This window comes from Labrus mixtus, chromosome 12 (assembly GCF_963584025.1).
Source record: "Labrus mixtus chromosome 12, fLabMix1.1, whole genome shotgun sequence".
NCBI classification, from domain to species: domain Eukaryota; kingdom Metazoa; phylum Chordata; class Actinopteri; order Labriformes; family Labridae; genus Labrus; species Labrus mixtus.
Genome location: NC_083623.1, coordinates 6,801,831 through 6,825,802, shown reverse-complemented (window position 1 = coordinate 6,825,802; position 23,972 = coordinate 6,801,831). Strand labels below are relative to the sequence as shown.

The 23,972-nt window shown below is 43.4% G+C and overlaps 1 protein-coding gene across 2 annotated transcripts in view; it reads left to right on the top strand.

The window, feature by feature from the left end:
• Nucleotides 1–23,972, top strand: part of jag2b (jagged canonical Notch ligand 2b) — a 50,175-nt gene that overhangs the window by 13,353 nt on the left and 12,850 nt on the right. Inside the window, exons 3-12 of one of the 2 annotated variants that reach the window (XM_061051702.1) lie at nucleotides 5,558–5,612; nucleotides 11,927–12,184; nucleotides 13,405–13,465; nucleotides 16,102–16,232; nucleotides 17,187–17,306; nucleotides 18,677–18,790; nucleotides 18,900–19,013; nucleotides 20,892–21,005; nucleotides 21,439–21,485; nucleotides 22,802–22,975. In XM_061051702.1, the coding sequence (XP_060907685.1) occupies nucleotides 5,558–5,612; nucleotides 11,927–12,184; nucleotides 13,405–13,465; nucleotides 16,102–16,232; nucleotides 17,187–17,306; nucleotides 18,677–18,790; nucleotides 18,900–19,013; nucleotides 20,892–21,005; nucleotides 21,439–21,485; nucleotides 22,802–22,975 (1,188 nt within the window). The remainder of the gene's footprint in view (nucleotides 1–5,557; nucleotides 5,613–11,926; nucleotides 12,185–13,404; nucleotides 13,466–16,101; nucleotides 16,233–17,186; nucleotides 17,307–18,676; nucleotides 18,791–18,899; nucleotides 19,014–20,891; nucleotides 21,006–21,438; nucleotides 21,486–22,801; nucleotides 22,976–23,972) is intronic. The other variant, XM_061051703.1, reaches the window with a different exon arrangement.

Sequence of the window (23,972 nt, the reverse complement as noted above, 5' to 3'; positions counted from 1 at the left end):
GCCGTGTGTGTGCGCACAGCCGGTGTACAACAGCCAGCCAAATGCCTTGCCTTCAGTGCGACATCTCTTGGCACAACACTCTGGCAAGCAACCTGTGTGCAGGATTCACAGCCCCCCACCTCTCCACCCAGCAGAGATATGACTGTTGTTATGTCTGTAACCTGCTTTCTCAACCACACATGTTGGTGTAGTAGTATGAATTAATGTTGCTTTGTAAGGCCACAAGTTGTTGTTGAGTTGTGATTGTCATGCCCGCAAGGTTTTAATGAAACACCAAAACAGATTTTGATACTTGTTTGACTTCTTTCTCTCTAAGTAAGGCGTAAAAATGACTTTCAACTCTTTTCATAGTATATATTGACAGAGGTAAGGAACACGGCTTAAAATAGTATTGGATTTAGTTGAACACATACAGTATTTGCAGCATGTCCCTGATGTTTGTTTAGAAAAAGCACACTTGTAATTTTAGCACACCTAAGTGAAAGTGCTAAGATGATTGGTAGAAAACAAAAAATTTAAATACTTTTCAGCAAAACTAATGAAAATCAGATTTAGTCTTACCCAGTGTGCTAGATGTTTGGATGGGCCTTCTTCGTTAGTGAGTTGAACTTCAGCTCAAACCCAATGATACTATAATCTAGAGGAAACAGTTGAATGTAAAAACACAATGCTCCAATTCCCCTGCCAGATCTGGCAGATGGAACTGCTCATCTCGTAGTACATTTTTGTTCAGATAAGGTTCTTGCTTTTATACCAGAATGGGGGAATTGGATATGAATAAGTTTTAATTCTATATATAAAACATTGCTAAGGTACCAAGAATCCAGGAAAAAGAAGCGTTTGGTTTTGTATGTCAAAAGGGTCGAAACCTTGCAGGGTGTACTTTCCTGCCTGCCAGCATCATCTCCCCATTTGTATGGATTTTGCCACTGGTGGTCTTTGATCTTTGCCTCTGAACAGATTGAGTAGCTTGACGGACACAGATTTGCATTTGAGTCCACCCTCCAGGTGGAAGTGATGGGATGATGGTGTAGCTCACATTTAAACATTCATCTTTCATTGGGAACTTCTTAGGTTGTGCCACAGGCTGTGTAGACTTTGTAATATCCAGCCTGTACCATGTTGCATAAATGCATCACTTTCAAGAGGAGCCAGTGAAACCAAATGATACGCCTCAAGTAACTGTTATCAAATTAACGCAATAAAATATGCTAAATGGAGATTTCAGCATTGATGAACAACATTTTATTGGCCTATCTTTCATTATTCTATTCCTTATACATGCACAGATATTCTCCTTTTATGTCCTTTAAAAGTGATGGAGTAACACTGCTAATCATCCATATTTTTCTGGTAATTCCAAAGATCAGTGTCCAAAGAGGGTAGAAGATGCATCACATGCTGTTGTTCCAACTGTCCTTGCTATTCAGCAGAAATGGTGTAGCTCGGTGCCCTTGCTGGAATAGTGTAGACTCAGCCCTAGTAAAACCAAAAGCTGGGATTGACATCACAGATTAATGAAGATTACATGCAGCGATTACTGGCCACGGGATGAATCGTGATGACCTCATGTCCCATCAGAAGGCAATAAATCAGGAGATGTCAGTGGAACTCCCACGAGGAAGAGCTGGGAACAGAGAGGTGGACATTCAGGTCACCTTTCAATGACACGGGAGCAGAAATAGCTCAAGGTTGCAGACAGAGTTTTTTTATGGGTGGTGCTTATCTGTGAATTGTATAGTTACTGCATCTGAGGCATCAAAAAAAGGTCCCAAGAATACCTCTCAAAGCTCAATCAACAATCGAAGTCTGGACTTTCCCCGAATGACAGAAAGGAGTCAATCAAACCTCCTCTCCAATGCAGACGCACCCCTGAATTGTTGGGAGACTGGGATCTTGCCTGGGATTACACAGCAGGCCTGGATCTCACATTCTTAGTATTCTTCGAATGCAAACAGGCACATCGCCCCACATGCAGAGCGCTGACCCCTCTTTTGAGGACGAAGTGTGCAGATCCCATGCTTACTGACCCCAACTTGCCCCAGCTTCCACTTCCCACTGCCACCTCTCTCTGTCCCTTGTCTCTTTTTTATTCCACTGGCCACCGTCCAATCATCCATCCACGACTCATCTGGCGTGGGAACCTACACCTGTGGCTTTCCCCAGACATTACCACCGCATCTTCCGCGTTAACTCAAAATGGGCTTTTTTTGCAATGACTCAGAGGACTCTGCCTGAATTCAACGAGTAGATGACTTTTGGTTCATTTTGCACTGTGAGTTGTTGAGAGCCAACTTGATTTATTAGGTCATTCTGAGCAAACACAGGTTCACTCAGTGCATGACACACAAACATCCAATTTTGTTTCGCCATGCCCCCCCTTCATGACTTGAAAACTAGGATTTCTCAGAGTAAATCCTCTAATCCATTAGGGGAAGGGCTGCCAAGGGGTTTTGGAGATTTGACTGACAGAGAGGATTCTTCGCAGTTTCAGAAGAAGTGTTTCACGCTGTCACATTTTAGTTGATGAATGTTTTGAGTTGAGAAAAAAAGGGGAGCAGATGAATGAAATTAGCATATTCTTTAAGTTGTAGCACAGTGGGATACAATGCTATGACTGATTTAAGAACCATTGGCAACTTTTTTTTTTTTTGACTTTGCCCATGCTACTGTCCTGGCCAGGCTCAGTGGAACACATGCTGACACTAATTGTTCTCGTGCTGACTGTGTCTCTTCACTGACAATGGTTTTGATTGGGATGGGGTTGAATTATGGTGTTGGGACAAGGGTCTTTGTTCAGTAGCCATCCCCCCTTCCCTCCCCCCACTCCTCCCCTTTATCCCCCTGCCCATCCATCTATCTTGTTCCAACCATTTGGGCAGCTGTCACTTAATCCAGCTAATCACAGACTGGGATGGTCTGTGGGAAACCAGACTAGTCCATGGCTTTGCTCGACCCCAACATACACTGACTCAGGGATCTATTTAGCCAAATGTTTACAACATGCTGGCATGCAAGCAGGCCCCTGTATATAAGGTGAAGGTCACAATATGGCCACCTGTTCTTTCGCTGATGATACTCATTAAACGGTTTTCCTGCAACACTTGTCACTCTCGCAATACATGAGGAACCACAGCAACACTAACTCCTGCAGCTAATGCATTCACCACCACTCACGGTTCCTCTTGTATGCATTGGCATATGCATACACCCACCCACATGCTCAGACTGGGGCAGATAGCCCACCCTTTTGTGGTGGGGGGGGGGGAGGGGCAATGGGTGGAAAGGTCAGAAGCCGAGCGACATGTCATGGGATGATCCACGTTCATGTCAAATAATCCATCCTCGAGTCTGCATCTGTTGTGCGTCTGCGGTTGGACGGGGTTGGTCAAGCTTCCGGCAACAGCAGCATGAGCATTACCCTTCTCCAGAAACACCCTAGACTCACTCCTTTTTCCCTTCCTATCCCTTTTTTCCTTGTTCAGCCCCGGCCCAAGCCTCTGATGTCTAACCAGTAGCTACAGTCTCAAACAGCTGTACCCCCCCCCCCCCCCGTGTTCAAAATGTGACCCGAGCCCTTTAGCTCACCCCTGTCCCGTCATCTTCCATCCCCTTCTCTTGTCATCCGTGGTCTTCCACAATAACACTCCCCTCCCCTTCCTCCCACCGCCACCCACAGCCAGACAAGCTTACTTAATCCCACAGCCCAGCAGCAACCAGCCTACCAGCTTGTTGGTCCCCCAGATCAACAACACAGACTGACACACACACACACACATACACATTTTCCAATCCCCCTCCCTGTGACTTCTCTTTTCCGTGTCATTGAATCAACCGAAGTCCCTCCAAATACTTGCCTTATGCCATTTCTTTTTTGGACCCCCCACATTGTAAACGTCCTGTCAGTGACATTACAGTAGAGGTCAAAGCAGTCACATTGTGGCTACTACAACTGTCACTAGTAGTGACATAATGTGTGCTATTTAGGTCAGCTGGTTGCCTAGCAGTGTGCCCTGCAGCACACCAGCTAGATTACTCCAGTGCTGCTGGTTAGCATGGTTAGTTTGCATCTGTGTGTGTGTGGGAGTTTGTTAACCTTAACTAATATCAGCTGAGCTAAATGCTCAGATATTTGCTATCATTGCAAATAATTTAAATTTTAATATAATTGTAAGATAAACTCCCGTAGAAGTTCCTGTAGATCTAAGACTGAATTGAATTGTTATGCTGCTGTTATCGAAATCCTAATAGTACTTCTGCCAAATACAAACATGCCAAAGCAATAGTCCATGTAGCCAGATCACTAACATTAGCTTGCCTCAGGATATGTAGATGTTTTAGAGGAAAGTTTGGTACAGCTCAGGCTGTTTGCTGTCCTCTTGCCTCTCTCTCTCCACATCCCCTCTTGGCTTCTTCCCATAGCTGTACTTTACCGTATCTGGCTCTCCTCGTCTCTGAATCATTGGGTTTCACTGGCGGCGTAACTCAAGCACACCTGCCAGTAACCAGGCCACGTTTCATACGAGACTCTGCAGTAGCAAAGAATCGATTTTTGCATCATCAGAGTGTGTGTGTGTGTTGGTGTGTTTGAGTGTGTGGGTTTCATAGAACTGAGGCTTGTAGGAGAGTTGCATTACAATGGCATTAATCATCATCCCCATTTCTTAACAATATGAGGACATTGTCACCATTGGTTGGCTTTACTTCTCTTTGGGAACAAAGAAACAATTACTTTGTGTTGAGTTCCCTTTCTTTGTAACTCAGAGTTGACATCATCTTTTGCTCTTAGGAACAATGAATTAATTAATTTATTTAAAAAAAAAAACATTTAAAAGAAGAAAACGTGAACTAAAAACAAACTTTAACCTTCTTTGGTTGCTTATGGCTTGTCGTAGGTGTATATATTATTTCACATTTGGTTCAGTGAAATATGTAAATTAAATACAGTACATATTGAGTTTCTTTTGCATTATAATGTGCTTATTGTTTGAAGTGGAAAGGCTGGTATGTAGAGCTCTTATCACGGATGCTCTCCTAAAAATGTCTAAAAACTGTCAGTACAGCCAGTATGTATTCACATTGATCGTGTTAAAGGAACCGGCAGGTGATCAGAAAAGAGTTTGCAGCAGCTTCATTATATGCACAAAGCTTGATTTTTAAATGTCATCACCTCTGCCCACTCATCTGCGGCAAATTGTCCCTGAATGCTGAAATTCTATGAGGAGCTGTCAGGAAGAATTCTGAATAAAGCTGGGATGAAAGATGCAGCTCACCCCGATGATTTTGGGGCATTTTCAGATAGTCTTAGTCTTTGAGGGAGAAGTTTGCTCTTGGAAAGCGAAGTGAAAGCATTTTCACAGGACACAGCTGTTTGTCCTGTGTCATCTGTGGATTAGGGGTCACTGAAGCTGCATACTTAATGATTCAAATGAACCCATGGTACTGGGCTCGTGTCAAACCTTGTCTTGAGGAAATACATTTGAGAGAGACCAGATAAAATAGATTGTGTTTACTCCAAACTGAACTTGACTTAATTCTGTTTCCCTCTTCTTTCCAGCGGACGTACACAGTGATCGTAGACGCCTTCGACTGGGACAACGGCACAAAAAACAGTAAGTCTTACATTTTAACACAGCTTTAACCCCAGTTTAGAAGACAAAGCAGTAGCATGAAGTTGGGATGTAGTTGGCAGTTTTTGGGTGCTTTTTGTGCCTTAATATCAAGGACAGAACAGTGGATAGAGTCGGAAACTGTAAATGTCCAAGGTGGAAGTCAGACCCGGGACCACAACGTTCATTGAGGGATAAAGCTCTTGACAAGGAGTTTGAGCTAAATCCAAACCCTTTGGATGGCAGTCTTTAAAGATTTTCTGTAAGACTGTTAAAAGTTTGTCAAGGCATAAATAAATAAATAGAGGACCTATACTGACAGGTCATGTCATTGTCAGTCTTTTCTATAAGACAGAGCTTCATTTTCACATGCAGATTGATGAGGTGATTAATTGATTACATCCATGGAAAGGTTAATGAGGAATAACTATCAATCGTTGTCATTTTTAGCTAAGAAATCCACAAATGTCTGACGGCTGCTTCTGAAATGTAAAAATAAGCTGGCTTTTTAGTTTTATTTATTTATTTATTTTGATTTCACTTTCTGATTGCCATTTCTTTTTTGACATTTTGCCCAAACATTATTTTAGTAAGATTGATAATAATCTTTAGCTGTTAGCTACAACTCTATAGGTCATTAGTTCAGTACGTTAACTCAGACTCTCCTTCATTTTTACGTCATAACTGTGAACTGGGTTACAGCTCTGCTTACACACTACATGTACAGGTAGACGGTTGAAAGCATGCTGCCCTGTAAAGATGCTTCACATAGAACATAAGCTTTGGGTCTCCTTAGCTATGCTGGCTGTGGCGGCCAGTTGTGACCAGCTGTTTCCTGTTTTCCTTGCTTATGTCCGCTGTTGGACTCCTGTACAACCCCTCTTTCCCGTCTGAGCAGTAGCTCAGTCTGGGCGGAAGAGGACCCTTTCAGGTCTGTAATGTCTGAAAGTGTGGACGGAGCTTTGATCTGCGGAGGCGGCGGAGGCATATTTCACGAGTCTGTACAATACCTCTCTGTGCATTCAAACATGTACATGAAGGCATGTATATACTGGTCCACTCTGGCCTGTCCAGTCCAAGCTTGTTCCTCATTTATATGAGGTCATTACATCCTGTTTTGTCCATAACATCAAACGCACTTCCACTTCGGAATGCAGACAATGGGGAAGAAATAGATTTTGACATCACAGCTCTTTGATTAGACTGTTGCATACCCTGTGAAGCCTCTGTTTCTGCACGTTGTGTACATTTACAATAATTAAATCGGATCTCTCTGTTGGTTGGAAGGCCTAAGAGCTGTTGGAGAATCTGTCTTAATTGATTTTCTGCCACGTTGTAGCACTAAAGTCTCAGCCGAATTGTTTAAAAGCAGCCAAACGGATCCTGTAGTGTAGAAGGAATTTCATGATATTCCAGATAAGAGGAGCTCATGCAGGTTAGATTCTTTCTTTCAAAGGGCGCAGAGTCTGCCGTAAGGTAACCCACATCATCTGACTCCAACTTCAATGTCATGTGTTCAAGAAAACCCAAACGTCAGGAACAAATGCTCCTTTCAGCCTCGTGTGGGAGATCACAAGGGGAGTCTGCTCGTAGTGTGAAGACTCTTTGAAGACTCAGCGAGGGGAATAAAGAACAGAGCGTAGACTATTTGGGAAGATGATGCATTAAGTTGTGTTCACGAGTAATGTTGCATGTGACAGAAGCATCGATCCAGAAACATATATACTGTAAATGTACCTTGTTGCTGATCTTGTCAAGCGAACATTCAGTCTCATGAGTTAACAAGGTTTTTAAGATGGGTCTAGTTTTGGAAGCTATGCAGGATTTGTTTTGACATTCTCAAGTACCAGATGTATTGAAACGGTCAAATTGGACAGATGTTCTTCAATGACGCAAAAAAAAAAAACTGGAATGCTACTTTTGCTTCAGCTTGGCTTTACCTTTAGAAAATGTTGATGTGTTTAATGGAATATGGAAACACATCTACAGATTAACGTTGTGATGTTGCAAAGATTAAACTTGCATATAACAGTTTGGATAATCTTTGCTTTGTGCATAATAACTGCTGACTTCTCATAGTCATTAATCTTTGTCTTCAGATAGCACGAAACATGGCCAATAGTTGGAAATATAAACCATTTAAAGACATAATGTTTAAGCTTTTTTTTTAGCTCTGAAAAAAAGAAGGGCTTGGAATTAGGAACAAAAAATGTGCTTAATTATTACTTGCAGCTTTTCTTCATCCAATTATCTTTCACTATTGAGCCATAGAGCTCACTGAACTTTTGAAGTGGTTATCCAGTAGCAGTGACGGCACTCAACCAACAACTTCCTCTGGTCAAACTCGAGACAAAACAGGAATCTGCGTGCTCAGATCCTGTCGCATCCTGGTTACTTTGAACATTGAGGTCTTTGTCAAAAACATACATTTGTTTCTGAGTCTGGTCTTAAACTTTTAAAAGCGTTTGGCAGTTTTTCTTTAGAGCCAAACACTTTGTCCTAATAACCACTTTTAAAAACTGCTGGATCGACGTTCCAGGCAGACGTAAGGTTGCATCAGGTTGTTTCTTAACTTTTCGGGGAGCATTTGTCTAGATGCAAACTGTGTTACCGTGCCTCTGCTATTGATTTAGTAAAACTGAATTCAATAGTAAATTGGAGGCGATTGTAGCTCAGTGGTAGAGCTGGTCGTGTTTCAATTGGAGGGTTGGCGGTTTGATCGCAGCTCTTGCCGTTACAAGGACAAAGCCCTTGGATATGTCAAAGTGTCCTTGGAAATGTATTGAACCTTTAATTACTTTGCATCATCAGTGTGTTTGTGTGTGTTGGTGTGTTTGAGTGTGTGGGTTTCACAGAACTGAGGCTCGTAGGAAAGTTGCATTACAATGGCTTTAATCATCATCCCCATTTCTTTCTACAATATGAGGACATTGTCACCATTGGTTGGCTTTACTTCTCTTTGGGAACAAAGAAACAATTACTTTGTGTTAAGTTCCCTTTCTTTGGAACTCAGAGTTGACAGAACATGGCGTCCAAGCCACTGCTACTTAAGACCCCTTTACATAGCATCCTCTGTCATCAGTGTGTGTATGTGGTGTGAAGGGGTGAATGTAACGTACAGTAGTGAAAAATCCAAAGACAAACATTTTGATAACATATTGGATTTTTCACATTATTCCAGGTTATCTGTTTGGCCGAGTCCAGATTTTATGGTATTCTTGGTTAGTTAGCAAGAATAAAAGAGTGATATTATTCTCTTGTGGGGCCCTTGGAACGCTTGTGTATGTACTGTAAATTGACACAGCAAACCCTGTCAGACAGTGTATCTTGTTCTTTGGCCTGACTCAGCAGCAGCAGCCTCTTGTCTGGTCCTACGGAAGAGCCCTCCAGTGAGTGAGTCTGTCAGTGAGATGTCTCTCCTCCAGCGTCACGTCCTCCAGCGAGCCTCTTGTCCCTTCCCCCTGTGTCCTCAGGAAAGGCGGCCGGCTGTTTTCCTTGTGTTTATCGAGCAGGAAGTGGAGTGGACTGGGCGGCCCGGCTCACTGTTTAGACACCGATGTAGCAGAGCCCCGACTCGGGCCCGGAGCCCATTGTTCTCTATCTGGCAACGGCCGGGGGTTATTTCTGTTATTGTTGCTTAATTCTGTCAGACATTGTGTCAGTCCCCAGCAGAGGAAGGTGTGTGTGTGTGTGTGTGTGTGTGTGTGTGTGTCCTGCTTGCTCACTTCAACATGTCCATAGTGCATTACAGCCCACAGCCATGGAGCAAAGGAAATCACAGACCCCCTATTTCCACAGAGATTGTTTGCCAGCTTCGATCCCACTGTGATAAAGATTGCTTTCTTTCTGGAGGCTGGCGCTGCTGCGAGCCCCACGGAGGAAGAACACTGTTTAATGACAGTGTTGGCGTGCCGGAGGCTAATTGGTAGCAACCTCCTCGACATGACGGTGCACATACAGAGAGCTCCGAGAGGCACTGCTAATGTGTGCTATCTCCAGAAAATGGATCAATTTGCAAGCAATGAATATCAATTGCATACTTAAAATTCTAACGGTACTTTGCACACACACTCACAGTTTGGTATCAAAGCGTCCGTCTGCTGAATATGAATGAACTGCTTTTTCTTCTTAAGGAGTGACTTTTGTCCAATGTCAATGTTCCATATAAGTAAATATTAAACTCTTATCAAATGCAGTGGTTTTCAGGGGGCTTCTGAGAAGAGACATGAAGCTAACTGTTAACTTGCAGAGCTGTGTTCTCTAACATACATTTCTTTTTCATCTTGAAAGTCTTTAGTCAGAATGCTAGTGAACCCAGATTTCTGATTTATCTCATCTTTTATGAATGATTAAAGAGACTGACAACCCAAGGTCAAGTAACACTTTGCTGACTTTAACAAGAGATGTTGGGAGACTTTTTACCTTCCTAAATTCGATGCCAAAATTTGTGAAATTTTCCCAAACGTATTTTGATAGAGCAGAAGTACAAGGGCAGCGTTATATACTTGGGTTGACAAAATTTGGTATACTTTGATACCTTTTGATACCACATGTTTTAAAGCCATACAATGTCCATTGAATTTCTGATGGATCGAGCATGAGCACTGTCTTAAGTGCACAAATACCTTGAGTGTGTTCCTGTACCGAAACCAATTTTGAGAGGTCATAAAGCTCCAGCAGCTTGTAGTATGAAGATCAACTCTCTGAACTCTGAACCGATGCATTTCAGCTTGATGAATGAACTTCCAAACTCCATTCGATCTGCAGAGCCCGTCTGCACCTTTAAGAAAAAGCTAAAGACCCAGCTCTTTAATGAATACCTACTAACTTGATGATGATGGTCTCCATATTATTGATGATGATGATGGTTGTGACGATGGTTTTTGTTTGATAAAGACGACTTGTAAGATGGTTTCTATACTGATTAGAGCTCTCAAGAACTGCCCTCAATGTTGTGCTTTGCCTCTGGTCACTTCCTGTCAGCACCTGTGTGTCCAATCAGACTCAAAGCTGATCGTTTGCTCTTACTGACATCGTTCCCTTTTTTCTAGATCCTTGCTTGTGTTGTTCTTACTCTCTGATGTACGTCGCTTTGGATAAAAGCGTCTGCTAAGTGAATTGTAGAATTGATGAGGTCTAATTCTATTTAATAAAGTTGATCTTCATACTACAAGTGTTGCTGGAGCTTTTTGACCTCTCCAAGCCTTTCACTCTTCATGCACCTTGCTAGTTTGTCAAGCTGTACCAGAAAATCCCACTCTGCTTCTCTGTGCAATTTAGAAAGTGTAGTTGTTTGCCTACATGTTTTGGTACTTAATTATAAGACTTTATCCAATATTGGGTACCTATTGGGTACCTTATGTCTATGTGGCTGTGGTGTAGAATCAGGTGTTGATATATTGTTTGATGTTTACAAGTATCATATCTTAGTTTAAAAATCTGGTATGGTGACGACCCTACCACTAACCCAGTATGGATCTGATAGATTGCTAGTTGCAGTGTACGGCCTGTTTGAAGTCTTAAACATGGCCAAATACATACAGCCCCTCTGAACGAGTTCTGTCTGCCAGAGCATTGATGAAACACTCTTTATTCTAACACTTAATTATTAGCATTTAGACTTGCTTTAAACTCTCCGCTAACATACCACTGTCACAGTTTCCGATCATCAACAAATGATCTGAAATCATTCATGCAGCTCTAATACAGAAGTTTCTTGTGGCAGCCACGATACATCCATGTTAGCAGCAAAGATCTGGACCGTCTCGGGTTTCAGCACAGTGCAACACGCTGAGTTGGCAAATGTTATAAAACGGCTAAGAAGAATTGACAAGATAAATTTTCAAAGGGGTCAGACTGGTCAAAATCCCACTTTATCTGATTATTTTCAATACTACCAGTACAGCTCCACTGTAGACACACACTTTGTACATATCATCACCTTTTCACTTGAAATGGATAACTTGTTTGTTTAGACATCCAGCAGTTTAAGAGAACTCTGCATACTGATTTGTTTGGGTCTCCATTGTCCCTGAGGGTGTTGTGTTAGATACTAAATGCACCATTAAGTTCATCGTCTCGCCTCTTCTTGTGTCCTTTGGCTTTCTGGTGCTCAAGAGCTCATTCTCTGGAAATGTTCTTCTGAAAACAATGCTATGAGTGTAGCGAGGGTGAACCGTACCAATAAAGTTATGTCCTCAACAGTTAAATGTGATAAATTTGGCTGAAGCTCTGTAAAGTTTTTTCACTATTCTCTATGTATCGATATATTTAAAGCTTTTGTTTTGACTGATCGGCCTTCATCTGTCATGTCTTAGATGAGCAGGAGCTGCTGATCGAGCGCGGCACTCACACCGGTATGATCAACCCCGGGGACCCCTGGCAGACCATCCTGCACGACGGGCCGGTGGCTCGCCTCATCTATCGAATAAGAGTCCGCTGTGACGTAAACTACTACAGCAGCAAGTGCAACAAGCTGTGTGTCCCTCGCGACGACTACTTCGGCCACTATCGCTGTGAGGCTTCAGGGGCCCGGGTGTGCCTGGACGGCTGGATGGACACAGACTGCACGACAGGTGAGCGGCACACGTCTCCGCAGATGTCCTAGACTTGGTATCCATAGTAACAGAAAAAAATCCTAAACTAAAACTAAGCTTTGGAATTATGGTACAAAAAGAAAAGATCAATGTGTATTGTTAAAAATAGTATTTTATAAAATGTTCTTTCTTTTTTCACATTATATTGATCAACGGTCAGGCTATTCATAGAAATCCAAACAAATTCAAGCACTGACAAGTTGTTCTCAACCTTGATAAGAAATAGCAACTCACATTTCTTATATTTCTCAAATGAGATGAATTCACTGAGGAAAAAAAATGCAGTTTTGACCTCAACAACACAAAACACAAACAAACAGAACAAAGAGACAGAAAAAAACCCCACATGTTTTAAAAGACACTTCCAGGCACACATTCGTGACCCATTGAAAACAGATCCCCGACCCACTTTTGGGTCCCAACCCATCTGTTGAGAACCACTGGTCTCGACTGTCGAGCTGAAACTTCTGAGCATTTTGGTGTTTTTGGGTTTGTCCTGAGTTGTTGCAGGTTTCTAAATCTGACTTTGTGAATTGCATCAGTAGAATTAAAAAACAATACACTGTACGTTTATTTAGCACGTTAGCAATAAATGTGGACAGCTTTACATTAATACAAACCTGTACAGAAACATACATGCACACATCCATATATACAGAACATTCAGGCATACACACTCACATACATGAGCATCATATCCAGACACAAACAGTGCACATGATTTAAGAATAACAACTAAACAACTTAAAGGTAACGTGAGAATGCGTGGCATGCTAATGCTCATGCTAACATGTAGCAATGTGCCGGGGTCGTGCTTGTGGGTGGTGGCAGAGAGAGTGGGGGGCCCTCAATAAATCACCCAAACTGACCTTACAAGACGAAGGGTGAAACGAGAAGGGGGGAGAGGAGAGGGGCTGGCTGGTTTTTAAGAGCATGCAGGCTATAAAGTCGTCCCGTTCTAAACCTACCCCCCCCCCCCCCCCATGCCCCCATGCCATGAATTCTCACGTCTTGTTGCACTTGTTAGACAGATTACAAACAAAACGAGCTGCTTCTCCTCCCACCCTCTCTGATTCATTACCTCCCCTCCTGTCTTCTGGCCCAGTTTGAAGAGCTTCATAAGAAATGTAATGATACACGACGTCTCCCAATGGAATCGCCTCTGATAAGGTTTCTCTTTGTCTCGTTTTCTTTCTCAGCGATCTGCAAGCAAGGCTGCAACCTGTTACATGGCGGCTGCGCGGTCCCAGGGGAATGCACGTAAGACGAGCAGGAATATATTGTCTCTGTCATATTCAGGTTTTTTTTTTTGTTTTTTTTTAACAGGGTTTGTACTGCTAATAGAGATTTCCTGCTGCCTTGTGTTTAGATCCAACGTGTTGTACATGCAATTAGATTTGTTTAGGTTTGATACCTTTTGAAAATCAGAAAACATCAGAATTAATTTTTGTCACTGTACTAAGGTGACATTTGTAGGGATTCTCTCCTGTGTAGTCCAAACAAATCCAGAATTTTGAACTGGTTATTAAACAGACTTCAATGAGCCGTTACAACCTACAAAGCAAAGAAGAGATCAGTGACAAGGCAACTTAAAAGTGATGGATATGCATGTGCCGGTTCAGCAGAATTTGAGGTGATGCACAAAACGCATCATGAACACAATGGTCTTGCAGGTGGCGATAGCCTGAGGTACAAAAAAGGGAGTTTCTGCCCCAAAAAGGTGGTCTCCATGACAACAAAAGTTGGTAACGGTGACAAAAGAGGGGTTTTCTTCATCGTTGACAGTTGATCAGTATGACCAAAAAAAAGATGTTCTTTGATAAATCAGATGGTTTCTGCTGCAGAAGCTGATGTGTTCAGGCAGCAGCCTCTCTGCAGAAGAACTACAAGTTTCAATGTGTGAAAGAAAAGAGAAGGGAGTGAATTTTGTTGCCAGGCGGGAGACATCCCTCACTTGTCGTGGCCTGTTGTGTTTTTCATCTCAGCCTTGTTCTCTTCCCTCGTGGGCATCTCCACCTCGGCTCTGAAGGAGGGAAAAAAAGAAAAGAGCAACGCCGCGCCTGCTCTCTTGTATTTTTAGACACCTGAAAAACCTCTGCAGAATACCAAACAATCTGTGGAGCTCGGGCTGAGGGGGGGGGAAAGGGAGTCGTTGGTGTGTGGATTTGACCACAGTAAACGTGCTGGGAATGGTCATTTCCCCTCCTCATCCGCATTGCAGTCCTCCCTTGAAGGGCAGGGGGCAAGGAAAAGGAAATGAATATCTCCCTGTGTTATGTACATTACAAGTGGAAATAGATAAGGTGACGTCGACCGGCCCCATCGGTCCACATTTACAGGATGTTGAAGTTCCTGTCGTCATTTTTAACCCCCCCCCAGTCTCCCATTTGCCAGATGGATAGAGAGACGCATCCTCCCGCTATGAGGCAGAACATTGTTGGCTCGGTGCCGGAGGAGAAAAAAAAACGGGGGATGACCACTTTTAGGAAACTGCCTCACTTTTTTTTCTTTTTTTTTTTTAAATCTGCGTGGGTGAGTAGGCTGCATCCTCATTCCTCAGCAGACAGACAACAGCATGAAGCAACTTATTCCACCGAAACATCAAGCATTAGTCAACAGGAAGAGTGACATGAATAGAAGAGCAGAAGGAGAAGAAGAAGAAAAAGAAGATCATCCTGCAGTGGCATGAATTAAAAGACGCCTCGGGTCACGAAAACTGGCGTTTAATCCCTTGCCATCTCTCCTTTTTTATTTCATCACAGATTTATGGGCCGTGCCCCTGTCCGCCGCCGGCTTTGTAAGAATCACAAAAGCTGCTGCATGCCTGTTGTTAAGCTGCTGATTGAGGCTCTTTTTTATTAGTAGACATTAGGCTTGTTCTGACAAATTCTTTTAAAGGCTTTTCCTGTCCCAAGAATCACTTTGCTTAAAGGCACTTTCCTCCGCTCTGAAGCGTTTTTTTCAAAGCCCCGAGATTTCCTACGAAAACTGCAAAGAGTTACCCGCCTGCACCTGTAAGCGGAAGATGAGCGATTACGATGTCAGCGCGACCGAGAAGCAACCTGCTGAATCCATCTTTTAATACCTACAGGCTTAAAACAAGCAGTTATCAAGTCTCTCGCCAAAGTCCTCTTAGTGTTATTGCTACATTGCTGTCAGACCCTCCGGAGCTAATCGTATACAGTGAAAGAAACATGACAAGTATTCCCCAATGCATCCCCCCCCTCCCACCCCCCACCCCCCTCCCTCCGCTTCAGTCTCTCACAGAGACAGCGGTGCCGTCTGCAGGAGACTCAAAAATAGCCGCCAATTGACAAGACAGCTGGTACACGACGGTACCGGCAGCCTTGGAATAGCCGAGCGCCATCGCGTACACTCGCTGTGTACACACACACACACACACACACACACAGAGAGAGAGAGAGAGCCGTCTCCAGAACCACCGTGCCGCCACCCTCGTAGTCCCCCCTCACCCCGAGTCTCCAACCCCTGGAGCCCGGGGAGCCGCTCAAAGTATTCTTAACCCTTCCTGCCCTGGAATGTCGTCTCCCCCCCGGTAAGATTAGTTGGCAGGAGACCTTGTGTGGAAGGTTGACGCATGATACAGTGTGAGGTGTGTTTCCACTGTCAGACAGGTCACATCTGAAAGAAGACCGGACCAATTCATAACAGATGTTCAAGACACTGAGACAGCAGTCTGTTACTGTACAGATCTTCTTTTTTTTTTTTAACTCTGGAACATTGATGTATAATTGAATCAAGTTTTAGAGAATAATCTGGAGGGGAAGAGGGCAATGACGTGAACATGAGGGATTCTTGAGAGAGCAGGTAGAGGGTTTCAGTCGAGTGTAATAATTCAATGTCATGTTCTGGCGCCCGTGTCTGACTCTCGACAGGTGTAACTACGGCTGGAAGGGCCAATTCTGTGATGAATGTTTGCTGTACCCGGGCTGTGTCCACGGGACCTGCGACATCCCGTGGCAGTGTAGCTGTGAGAGGAACTGGGGAGGTCTGCTGTGTGATAAAGGTAAGGAAACTCGTTTTTTTAATTTCTTTTTTTTTTTCTTCCCCGTATCATTTCATCAGCTCCCACACATGACGCTGGTGAGAGTCTCTGATCTCATCTCATGCGCGCCCCCTCAAGCCACAGCTTGAAGCCGACGAGGAACGAGTGAGGCAGAGATGCAGAAGAAACGACTTTCTGAAGAAGGGCCTTTTTTTGAACTCGCACCACGTTTGAACGTCGGATGATGTGTGGCACATCTGTCAGTTAGTGTTTGTTTAAATCGTTTTAATATACAGTTAAAACAAGCGTTAACAATCAAATGAGGTCCGGGGTTCTCTCCCCCCCCCCCCGGCTCTCTGCGAGTGGAGAACAGCAGCATGGATAGCTTTACTGCCTGTGAGATCTGAGCAGCAGCAGAGACACTCGATCCCCTCTCGTCTCTTCGTCACCGCGGGCTCTTCAGGGGATGAGAACGAGTCCTAAGATCCCAGGTGGAGACAGAGCCCTGCTCTTTTATTAACCAGCCCGTGGGCCGAGCTGGCCTTCGGCCTGAGGACGTGTGTGTGTGCAGGGATCACACGGGTCTATTTGAGGTTATAATGTTGGGGACAAAAACTTAAGAAAAATCTTTATTTGGGGAGAAGGCTGGAGAAATTCTACATCACATGGAGTCTTTTTTTTAACATAACTGCAACTCTAAATCATCTTAACGTTTTCTGCAATAAATACATCAATATTACTGGTTTTAGCTGATTCCAGTTGCATAGAGTCAAGAAGCAGAATATCTTCATATTAAGCGTCATGGTGAATAAAAGAGAGGGGGCTGTAGAGGCAAACTAAAGATTGCATGATTGTAGATCATGCAGGATGGATGAAGTCATGATTTGCTGTTTCTCTGATCTGATTTGGAAAATGTGATTTCTCACATTTCTCTGATCTTAATGAATGTTTTTTTTGGCGTCTCTAAACGTCCAGATCTGAATTACTGCGGCCGTCACCAGCCTTGTGTCAACGGAGGAACCTGCATGAACACGGAGCCGGACGAGTACGCCTGCGTCTGTCCACAGGGATACTCCGGAGAGAACTGTCAGATAGGTAAGAGAACGTCATTATCTAGTTCCTGTTTATTTGTAGAGGGATGAGTATTTTTTTAAATTTATCCTTTTAATTTAGCAGGGAGCACCCACTGAGACCGAGGTCAAGCAATACAGACACAAACAAAACAAATATTTACAGTTTATGGCATAGACGCCGACACGTGTTACACCTGCAAACCATTTCAGTGATTTCACATCCTAGAACAGTCGTAAGTTCCTTCCCTCAGTAGTTGAGACACTAGCTCTTTAAAAACACAGTCTGAAATCATCTTTTGAAACATTATTCCACACAATGGAAGCAGCAGCTCTGAAAGCAGTTCCTTCCCCATTCAGTCCTAAACCTCAGTATTTTCAAAGTGATCCAGTTTTCAGATCTGGCTGAATGGCTTGAAATGTTCAGAGACAGGAGAGTAGTCGGGTAAGGAGGAAGGTTTCCAATGAAACATGTAGCCCAAGGCCACACACTTCAGCTAGAGATGCACCGCTCGTGGAAATCAGGATCAATGCTGATTTTTAAAATAAGAATTCAGCCGATTGCAGATTCTGATACTGATGTTTTTTTTTCATTTCTTGTTAGTTATTCTCGACGTCTGTTTTTTCATTGAGCTGTGACATTTGATGTATTTAAATTTGTTGTTAGAAGTCCCTCCCAGAGACGGTGTACGACTCTCACACTGCCGACATCTTCTTTCACATTTGACCATGAAAAAGAATCAGAAAGTGTCCCAACAGATGATGTCTTCTACCCAATATTAAAAACTCTTCTCTGTGTTCCCGGGCAAAAAAAAGTCACTTATTTAAACGTGGCCAATAAATGTTTGATTGCAAGTTAGACAGTGTTGCGGGAGTTCAGCGTGAAGTTTATGATGAGGACACATTGCTCTGCTACGCTCCTGTTTTATGAAATGGATGTGCAAAGTTTTTTTCTATTATGAATAATCTAGTATACAAAACTTTTTTTTTAAAGACATTTTGAGCCATTTGGCCTTATTAGCTAAAGACAGCTGAAGAGAGACAGGAAAGGTCGGGAGGTGAGAGAGGAGGGATGACGTGCAGCAAAGGGCCGTCGTCTGATTTGAACCCTCTGTTGCTCAGACGAGGACTATAGCCTCTGTACGTGGGGCGCACAACATAACCGCTAGGCTATCCACTAACAGTGCCCCCGCTAATATGCAAATCTTTGTCACTTCTTATTGTAATATATGTTTGTGAACTGAATATCTGTGGAATTTTGAGGGTTTGTTGAATCAAACATTGAATTTTAAGATTTTTGAAACATGATTGATATGAAAACGTACCAGCTTTGTAATGCCGGAGTACTTTGTATGAACAAACCGTAAAGTCTTTGAACACGCCCTCCTCCGCCAGCCGAGCACGCCTGTGTTTCCGACCCGTGTGCCAACGGCGGTACGTGCCACGAAGTCCCCACCGGGTTCAAGTGCCAGTGTCCAGCGGGCTGGGAGGGTCCCACCTGTGCTAACAGTGAGTCACATCCCTCTCGTCCACGTGAGATGTTCAAATCATTTATCCTTCAGATAAACAAAGAAAGACATGAGCAAGTGTGAGAGTTGGTCTGTGTGTGTTTTCTCAGACGTGGACGAGTGCGCCTCGAGTCCCTGTGCTCGCGGAGGAACCTGCATCGACCTGGAGGACGGCTTTGAGTGTGTGTGTCCTCCAGAGTGGGAGGGGAAGACCTGCCAGATAGGTGAGACTCACAACTTCATTTCATTCATTTTTTTTAACACTTCATTCAATGACAGGTTTTATTAAAACAGAGAATGCCCAAATAAGTGGACCAACAACAACCCAGCATTCAAATCAATAACAAACAACTGAAACGGGTCTCAAGTTTTGTGGCCGTTTTGTTCATAGGTCCATTGAGGATTCATCTGATGATTTCCAGATTCATGTTCTGCGTCTCACGTTATGATGAGACGTACAACTACACAACCAAACAGGGAAAAGTGCAGCTGGAAAGATGGACTTGTCACAGACGGTCTATGCAGTAGAAAGCTGATCATATTTTTGGGATTCAAATTTGCAACGAGCAACCTGAGCCCCATGGCCAGACTACAAGCTGTCAATATCCTGGACGAGCTGGCAGCTGCACTTTTTTTCCTCAATGGCTTTATGAGCCACTAGTGTGTCTATATCCGGCTGTTTGTTTGTCGCTGGCTGTGGCGTTCGTTTCCATATTGCTACCGTGCCGACGAGCGGACGTGACCAACATGAAGCCAGGAAATGGATTACGAGCAGTAAACAAAGTTGGGTTGTTGTGTGCGTGCGACAGTGTGTGTGTGTGTGTGTTGGAACGGTTGAAGGTAGAGAAGAGATCACAGGGGTTCAGTTTCATCTTACCAGCTCAGAGCTCAGCTTACAGGCAGCCACTGGCCTCCTGTGTTACCTGGCGATTGTGTGGTGTGTGTGTGTGTGTGTGTGTGTGTGTGTGTACGTGTGTGTGTGTGTGGAGTGTAAGGTTTCAGAGAAAAGGACAGGTGTGTGAGTGAACACAGCAGGACTCCCTGCAGACTGCACCCCCCCCCCCCCCCCTCCCTTTTTTGGCATTTGGTGGTGACACTTTGCAGTTACTTAGAATCTTGTTCCATCCATGTCCATGTTGTGTGACATGATGGTGATTTAAAGCTCCTGTGAGGATCTTTTGGTTGTGTTGATTTTGGCGCCCCCTGTACACAAATCAGTGTTTTTATTTTATTTTATTTTATTTATTTTGCTGTTTTTGTTTTGTACGCGCATGTAGCCAGAACATTTCAGCAGGACTTGCCCCTGAAATCCTCCTGATCTGGTGGTTCAAACATGCACCTCACAGCGGGAGACTGTCTGTGTTGGGCGGTGTGGCGGTGCCGGGGCTCTCCTGAGGAAAGACATGACTTAAAAAGAACGAGGCAGAATTTGCCAATAACGTAAATAGAACCAGGCGGAGGTGGCCAACCGAAGCAATAGAGTCCGCTGTCTGACGCTACATGGACCCTTTGATGCACCGTGGATAAGCCTCCTCAGTGTCTCCCCCTGCAGTCACAGTGACGGAGAATAGATCGACACTGCTGCATCTTTGAATGTCTCATTTTCACTTTCTAATATCCACCTTGACTTTCACGTTTTTAATGTTCCTCACAGCTGTTTTACTTTAGTTTTTTTTTTTTTTTTTCTTTTCAAACGTTCATTTCTCAGTCTCAATGTTGTGACATTCGATCTACCGGGAGGTCGTTCCTTTTTTTTTAAAACAGCAAGTGAGTTACTGTTAACTTGAGAGGGTACAAAAATTCAAAATAAAAGCCTGACAATTTGTATTTTTAAATGCGCAATAATGGAATTTCAAACATGTGATTAAAATGCGATTAATTGTGATTCTCAATCGAACTTTAGCGATTAACGGGGATTAAAATGTATAATCGTTCAACAGCTCTAGTTTCAACCTTTAACGTATTTGATGGTTTTAGTTTATTGAATGTTTGTGTTGGCTCGGCTTCTACGGTTTAATTCTGGTCTCTTTTCTGCCTGTGTTCTCTTCCTGGTTGATTTTTAAATGTGGGACTTGGTTTCCTTCTTCATCCTGCCTTTACAGATGCAAATGAGTGTGCAGGGAAGCCCTGTGTGAACGCTAACTCTTGCAAAAATTTGATTGGCGGCTATCACTGCGCCTGTTTCCTGGGATGGTCCGGACAAAACTGTGACATCAGTCAGTATTTCTCCCTTCTAAAAAAGCCTCTGTCCTTCTGCTGGTGCCCCTCTTCTTCTGGCTTTATTAAAAAAAAAAAAAAAAAAAAAAAAAAGCCTCCTCTCACTTCCTGGACACTGAACATAGACGTAGTTTCACTCACTTTCCCCACATGTGGTAACCCGTTTCTTTCTGGGGTTGGCAAATTGAAGCTCCCACTCTGTTCATCATGACTGAACTTGCATGCCCTTGTTCCTTCATCTGGATCCAATGCATGCAGGTTACCCATCTACAAAAGCTCTTTCTGCCACTGTCTTCACTTGACTAGTTTCTTTTCCGAGCTTTATCTTAACCTGAGCACATCCCGTATGGTCGTCTGATGATGAATACAATAATACATTACTGTCTACATGGAACGTTTTCATGATTTATTTAACGTCGTCTTCCTCTTCAGACATGAAAGGCTGCCACGGTCAGTGCAAGAATGGAGCAACGTGCAAGGTATGTTTTAACTTTGTAGTTACCGTGACAACGCAGTAGACTGTTAAGTTTGTTTTTATCACATACTGTGTGTACGGAAGCTTGAAGCAGACATGCATCCACACATTTTATCAGGCCTGTCCCCGACTCTAAGGATTTACATCGTCCAGCCTGATTGGTCAGATTTTTTGCCGTAGTTAGTCGACTGACAGTCCAAAGTTTTGTTGTTGCTTTTTTTTTTTGCGCTCATCGATCCACATTCTCATCGAGTTTAACCACATCATTCAACTATTTGTTTTCTAATCTTACAATAACATGTTTTTTTCACTCATTACGTCTGAATCAGTGTGACCTTTTATGAGAGAACATCACACATGTTCCAATACAGCAGGCACACACACACTGACGGCCCAGTGTGTGCAGGTCAGACCAGCGACAAACAACAAACGTCTTTAAACTTACCATTTGAAGATTTATTTAACTCTCCTGGTCACAATGACGCACCTTAACCAGTCCTCATGATTTTAATCCAGTAAAAGATTTAAATCCAATTTCTGGTTCTTTTCTCTAAATCTTATTTTATTCTTTCCGTAATCTCGGGATAACAAATCTTGTTTTCTCTCCTGATAATGGGAACAATTTTCTGGAGAACAAAAGTCTAGTCACTGTGATCGGCCAGACCGCGACGTGCCATGAGGTCAGGTCTCGATAAAACAAACTGATATTACTTGATATCCCGGGAAAACTGGGGAAATAAAATGTGTGGATGCAGGTCCAATTAGAGCTTCGGTACATATGTCTTACATTCATTGTCATACACATGCTAGGATCTGCCTCAACACTGGGGGAAAACAAAAGTCCTTTTCTCAGGTCCTTTTCTTTGTATTTCAGGGTTTTTTCCATTCCTGGACAACATCTTTCGATGACTTGTTCAGCACTCAGGGTTTATAGATTATTTCCCATCCAATGAAACGATTCCTTAGCTTGTGTTTTGTGTCCAGCCAAATCCTTTGTTAAATTTGTTTTGGCCTTACCGGTTACGATAACTCCTGTGAGCTACTATGCAAAGTGAAGGAGCTAAAAAACTAGCTAGTGGCGTCTCCACCATCAGTGCTATTGGCTGCTGCAAATGCCAATCAATATAAAAAGAGTATGAATTGACTGTTTGACAGTAAAAGTGTAAATATGTGAAATTTAGAATCCTTTATTAGCTATCCATAAGGACTTTAATCTGTTTTTCCATGTACTTGGACCAAACCAGCAGGTGTCCTTGAAGGCCACATGTCTCTCCCCTTGAACTCATCATTTGTCTCTTTTGTATTTTTTTTTCCTACCAGGAGGGCTTGAGGAGCTACCACTGCCAGTGTCCTGCAGGCTTCGTGGGCACCCACTGTGAGATCCAGAGGAACAAGTGTGAGAGCAAACCGTGCCAGAACGGAGGACAGTGTCACGCCGTGTTGGACAGTTTTGTGTGCCAGTGCCCGCCAGAGTTCGCTGGACCGCTGTGTGAGGTGAGTCTGCTGTTTGAACTGATCTCAGCTCTGGATTATTGAGGCGATCGTTATTTAGATGGCGGTGTCAGTTGTCATGTCATGTCTTTGACGATTAGACTCCAAGAAGAACCCAACAACAACATGCATGTCATATGCTGACGACATGAGTTCTTATTTGACTATTTGTGTTTTTGAAATTGAACACACCGTATTCATTTAAGATCTGCAAGTAAACACACTCCAAGCTGATTACAGTTTGTTCCTATCATCTTGTAAAGTATGCTCCACGCCCAACAAGCCCATAGCTCAGCTTTGACTGCAAACTTCTCTTGTTATCAATAAGCGTACACGCACACACAGCACACATGCGTGTCCTTGCTGCAGGCTTTTCTATTTGAAGTGTGTGTTTGGAGCTGATGTAGGTTAGCCGTGAGGAAGCCGACACTCCCCTGCATCTCCTGGGTCCTGAATGGAGGACATTGCTGGTCAGGAGCCAGTCCTGTTTTAGCATCTCTACTATAAATACGAGCCTCTCTGAATGAGGTGACGCTGGATTTCTGCCAGCATACTACACGGCTCTAAAAGCCTGCTATGGCACGGTGTACATTCCTGCCCCGCTGTGCCAAAACTACAACGCCCGCGACTTTATATTTCAATGATTAGTGTCTCCTTCTCCGGTCCGTGGAGTCGCAGTGTGTATTGGTGACGAGCGCTGAATGATTTCTTTAGAAGAAATAAGGACAGCTTGAATCCCTGCAGAAATGCCACATTTACTGCTTTTAATAGGTCCAAAGCTTTTGGTCCGAAAACAGAAATATTAGGACGGCTATTGGATGGATTACCATCAAACTTTTTGACCTCAATATGACGGATCGCAGTGACCTGGATCATCCTCCAGCTTCTCCTCTAGTGACACAGCAGGTTGGCTTTTTGTCATTTTGAGTGAATGATCAAAGATGTGGTGATATATTCAGCTCGGAAAAGGTTTCTGATTCATTGAAGTGAAAAAAAATAC